The following is a 5,595-nucleotide window of genomic DNA, read 5'->3' as shown; positions in this document are numbered from 1 at the left end:
TTAATCTGTCGCGAATAACAGAATAAATTTTACATTTTGTACAAAGAAAGAAGAAAGAAAACCTACGAATTCTAGACAATGGAACAAGGAATAGACTTAGAGAGTCACTTCGTTTTTTCGTTGACACGAATTTTTATTGTTACAGCTCAATGAAACATTCCATGTTCAACGAGTTACAAGTATATGCCTTTTTAAATACAGTAAAAATGTAGAAAAAATTTCTGGAAACGTTTATTCTACCTGGACCCATTCAAATCTGCAATTTTCGAACGATGCTAAAATTTATTCCACGAACAAGATTTCGTTTTCATACAGAGTAACGTTTCGAATTCAATGAATGCATAAGTATGATAAATTTCCTTTCTATCAAGCAGACGATGCACAAGTGAATGAACGCTGGAATGAAACGTGGATCGCGTGACTTACCTACTTTACGAGGAAAATCAAACGTTTTGAAATATTATAGATGCAGTTATTCTGTAATTAAATCTGTACGTGTTCTCATAAGATAGTATTATCGGTAAAAATATGCGACACCGGGTGTTGGGGTGTGTTGCATACCAGTCGTTCATGAATACATCTAGTCACGTAAATACGCACGTACATCATTCGCTTTGTCATACTAAATACCTACTTCATGGGGGACGAATACGATACTCCATTATGGTAAATTGCAGTTAACATATCTAAAGTTTCAGATTTATAAATGATAACTAATATATAAATAATAAATAGGTTACGGACATTTATGCAGATTCGTGCTTTTGTAAATCCAAGCACTACTAAATTTTACCTATTAAGTATTGTTATAACGAATATTCTACTTTGGATATTTCATATATTTTTGTTTATTGTCTGCATTCTGCGTATTTTTGTATCCTCAAATTTCCCATAAATGCATAAAATTCCGACAAATTTCTGCAGATTTATCTTTAAATAAACGCAAAGAAATGAAATATAAATAGATATTTGTTTCACCTACTAAATATATATTATAACGAACATTCCATTTTCGATATTTTATATATCTTCGTGTATTTTTACGTCTCCAAATTTCCTATAAGTGCATAAAAATCTGCATTTTTTAAATAAACGTCTAATCACATAAAATTAAACGCCAATAACGAAAACTGTTATTGAAAATTTTTAAATATCACGTTTAACCAAGTTACGAACTAATACATTTCGAAACGAGATCTCTTCCTTTTATTGAATGTGACGCCGTTAGTTATTCGGAAGAGATCACATATCCGGGTTAAGCGTGCTGTTCTCCTCTGGCTTAATTGACTGAATCTGAGTACCGCTACTTTTGCAACTTCATTTAACGCGGAACTTGTTAACGTTAACGATAACAGTATTCTAGTTTCATGCATGGTCGTTGTCCTCAGTTTTTTAAGAAAGTTAGGTCAGCATCTTATCACGTAGCATAGTGATAAAAGAATGAAATGATCTTTTATAGACCGTGCAATGGGTTTATGAGATTTTCATCGACAAAAGTAAAAAGATAGTCGAGCTTTTAAAAAAAAATTTATTATTAAATGTACATCTTCACTTGATAACGGCATATACGCGAATTACTCGCTTAAATACTACCTGTACAAAAAACACGAAAACTCATCTCTTCATGTGGACAATAACTGCTGAATCTTTCAGAAATTTTCGTTGCATAAATTATTATTAGAAATGTTCGACTTTTTGTAATTTTGTCAGTGAACATTTTCGTTAAGCATACAGTACGTTTTTAGTGACACTTTTCTGAACATTCAGTGATAATCTCTGCTAGTTGATCTTATAAAAGTGTATTTCTACGTTATAGATCCACCATCAAACGTGTATAAATAAGTTAAAAGGGGAAGAAAATTAATTCAGAACAGAAATAACATGCAATATCTCAATATCCTTTGTCAACACGAAATTCGTGTAGATAAATAAATTTTTCATAAATAAATAATGTTTGAACGTCTGACTAACGACAGTTCTTCGTTCTCGAAAAATTGCTCTTATCGAACACGTATCGAAGAACGTTGTTCTAAGAAATCCAAGGCTGGCCAATAAAAATAAACGGTCTCGCAGAAAAGATTCTGAAAACGAAAATTAGCGTACGTGTTTTATCTTCAACAATACCAAAGAGAGTATCTCTGGTTGTTATTTCTTTCCTGTTAGAAAGGTTGAGCTTCTTCGCCATAAATTACGTGAAATAAATCACGGGGGTTCCGTAGCGGGCCGTGCAACGTCAGAGACACTCTCTTCTACGAAACAAACGTGCTATGGTCGCTAAAAAGCGACGTCATAAAATACATATCCGTATAGACGACGTACACCATGTTAATCCGTCGGTGATTAAGTATCGCCACGATCGAGTATTTCGTGTTTTAACGGTTTTGTCGATGGTATTTAGCGAAGTGAAATAGAAGAATATTATCTACAAAACGGCGAGTATCGTGACGTGGTGCACGTGTGTTTGTCGTGCGCGACTCGCGAGGATGCAGTTAGCACTGAGTCGTGATCGCTCTCAACGGTCATCAAGCGTTGTAATTGTGAGTTGCGAGTAGTTGTTTTAACATGAATTCTCTAATATCGTGATAGAATAAAACAAAAAAATAGTAGAAGGAAAAATGGAAGCACCATGAATAAGTGTAGAAATATATAAGCATGTATAAATCAGCGACAGCAAATCTGTCTACGTGCTAATGTTTGCTTATTTAACGATAAAATATCGACTGTCATTCGAAAAATGGTTAAGTACTATAAGAACAAGTACAGCCTGAATATACATTATAGTTGATCGAGTATTGATTCAAGGATTCAATGTTCGTAAATGACCAATGAAACGGTTCGCCTGCTGTGTTAAGCTCAGCGAGGAATCGAACGTGCCCGAGATTAAGTCGAAATTTCATGCTGAGCAAAATAAATAATGAATAGTATCGTAAATCGTTAATTTATAGAACAAAAAGAGGAAGGCAAGTAACGACGCAGCCTGATGCGTGTATTTCGTAAAAGGCGAACGGAAATACCGATACATCCGCGGCTACGTCGAGAAATTTCTTCGACACTCCTACCATCTTCTTTGACACTAATTATCTACGAATATTTTTTGTATTTTTTTTTTCTCATTTCTATTAATTCTCCACATATTAGGTAATGCGCTAAAGTTATCTTTCCTCCAGTATGTATATACCCTAACTGCACTACTTGAAATGCTGACAAGGACAAGAACGAAAGCCACATGCTCCAGTTATAGGCACGAATTTTCCTTCCTAACTAAAAAGGCCACTTTAGGAACCTGGACTCGATCCAGCGAAGCGTTTCGTCGCTCGTGTATCGGGCCATTTCGCTCATGCTAGTGGTCTACGCTCATTCAGATGAAACGGATCGAATTTCCTTAAACAACGTTGCTCTAACGATCACCGATCGATCATCCCACGGTGAAAGGTCTCCACGCTGTGCGCATTGTTTTCGCAAAGATTCCTCCGTGCGCCATTTTATCCCAGACAACTCCCACGTTAATATCTCGTTAAAATGTAACACAATTATTTTTACATTATGTACACAGTTACAAATGTTAGTAACTTTTCGCGACTCCGCAACCAGTTGAGGATACTCTCGAGTACCGGTGTATAGATCACCGGCGTCACATTCTTTCTTGTCGCGTAATTGAAATGGGGCGTTGATTCGCGTAAAGTGGCAAAGTAAAGCATCTAGGACATAATAAATATTGGCTATTGCCATCGAATGGAATCGTTACCGTTTTTTGGGAACGATCGCCATTGCGGCAGCAAAAGGAATGTCTATTGGTGTGCCTGATTAAGAACTCTTTTTCCGCCTGTTCTCTTATCGCTTGATTCATGAACCTCGTATTTTCGAGGACCACGAGTCTCTTTTACTCTCTTCTTTCACTCTGACTCTTTCTCTCTCTCCCTCCCTCTCTCTCTTTCTCTCTCTCATACACTCTTTCGCTCGCTCTGTTCCTCCATTTTTTTTTGTCCCTCGCGTAGAGCGCTCTCTGACGAACAACCCAACGAGAGGAAGATTTACGAAATAGATTCGCTACAGCATACTGACTACTTTACAGAAATACGCTAAATTTATCGTGTATGCTTTGGACCGCCTCTAATTTCTCACTTTCCTTAGAATGGATCAATGAAACGAGTCTAATAACGATGGCGGTGTTATGGGCGGTAGGTGATCTCCACATCTTGGGAAATTCGGCGGCACTGGTGGAAGATCGGCATGTGTTCCAACGTGTAGAATTAAATTCATTCCGATAAGGATGTGGAATAAGAAGTGACAATGGAACAACCAGTATCCTGAAAAGGAGAAATGACGTTGGATGATCGCAATGGTTTGAATTATAAACGTGTAATCGCGTTGCACAATTTCGCTCACCAGGATTGTCTGCACGGAAGCGGAAAATGACGTAGCCGTTGTTTGGAACAGCTATAGTGTCCTTGGCAGGTGGCAAATTGAACTGTCGATTGAGAAGACCCCTTTTATCGAGATCCAACGCGTGTTTCAGATTGATCTTCTTCACGTTCTTGTCCGGGGAGCGACCGATACCGATTACATTGAAAGCGTAACCGTGTAGGTGGAAAGGATGCGACAGATTAGGTTGCTGAACTGTAGAAAAATTAATCAAACCATAAAATTACTTTCTATATATCCAGATTTGTAAGGGATATATTCACTTGGAATTTGATTTACAGCAATACAACATTAAAAAGCCACCAGTTTGGGTTTTATTTTTAGAACTCAATATTTCTAGGACTTTATACATCTTAAGAAAATCCCAAGTGAATTTCGTCTTCATCGAACACGAGAGAGTTAAGAATATCTGACGTTACTTATTTACTTTAAATACGTAGCGCTAAATTATTGCCTCACGAAATTAACTTCACAAACTGATGGACTAGCTAACGAAATAAAATTCCAGTGAGTTAAGACAATGCTAGTGTGTATAAGTATGTATTGTATATGAAGACTACATAAGAAAAACATAGTTAGTTCGCTTTTCTTGATTTTCTAAATTTCACGTTACCTGATTGGTAAAGGAAAGCATCTTAGTATGAAATTGAAGTATTAATAATATATATAAATTTATGAAATTTTATGAAAAAAAGAGAATGATGAAAATATATAGATAAAATTTAAAAAAAAGGAAATTGTCTTGATAAAATGAAAAATATGACTCATCATGTTTTTGTTTTACGATCTTCATATACTTCCAAAGTTCTTTTTTTTTTTTTTTTAGAAAAAGATCGCACCTTCATCTACGAGAACCACTTCGACGACTGCGTTGTGCGGGATATCAACTTGATGGGTGCACATGCAGTTAGCGCCGCAGTCAGCAGGCCTGTTGTCACCGTTGCAAAACTGTTCGGGCGGGATATCGTCGATTTGCGAAAGCGGAGGCGCCGGCGGAAATGTGAACGAGATTTCATCGACGAGAGAGATTACATGATCTCCGGTCGGGGCGACTGTGAAAAGCACAAACGCGAAATGATAAACGGCTTGGTTTGAATTCCATTTTAATGGATTCGATGGTAATGAATTCTTGCGACAGATCAAAGGAAAAAGAAGCCATCCTTTAAGAAAGAA

General features: G+C 36.7%; 1 protein-coding gene across 1 annotated transcript in view; it reads right to left on the bottom strand.

Moving 5' to 3' along the window:
* Positions 1-1,508: 1,508 nt before the first annotated feature.
* Positions 1,509-5,595, bottom strand: part of LOC139991270 (uncharacterized) — a 45,931-nt gene continuing 41,844 nt past the window's right edge. The window contains exons 8-10 of the mRNA XM_072011242.1: positions 5,262-5,474; positions 4,387-4,617; positions 1,509-4,307 (exon numbers count right to left, since the gene is read on the bottom strand). Of these exons, the coding sequence (XP_071867343.1) occupies positions 4,138-4,307; positions 4,387-4,617; positions 5,262-5,474 (614 nt within the window). The 3' untranslated portion in view covers positions 1,509-4,137. The remainder of the gene's footprint in view (positions 4,308-4,386; positions 4,618-5,261; positions 5,475-5,595) is intronic.

This window comes from Bombus fervidus, chromosome 1, assembly GCF_041682495.2.
Source record: "Bombus fervidus isolate BK054 chromosome 1, iyBomFerv1, whole genome shotgun sequence".
NCBI classification, from domain to species: Eukaryota; Metazoa; Arthropoda; class Insecta; order Hymenoptera; family Apidae; genus Bombus; species Bombus fervidus.
The sequence above is the reverse complement of the archived record's forward strand: the minus strand, read 5'-3'. Positions and strand labels throughout refer to the sequence as shown.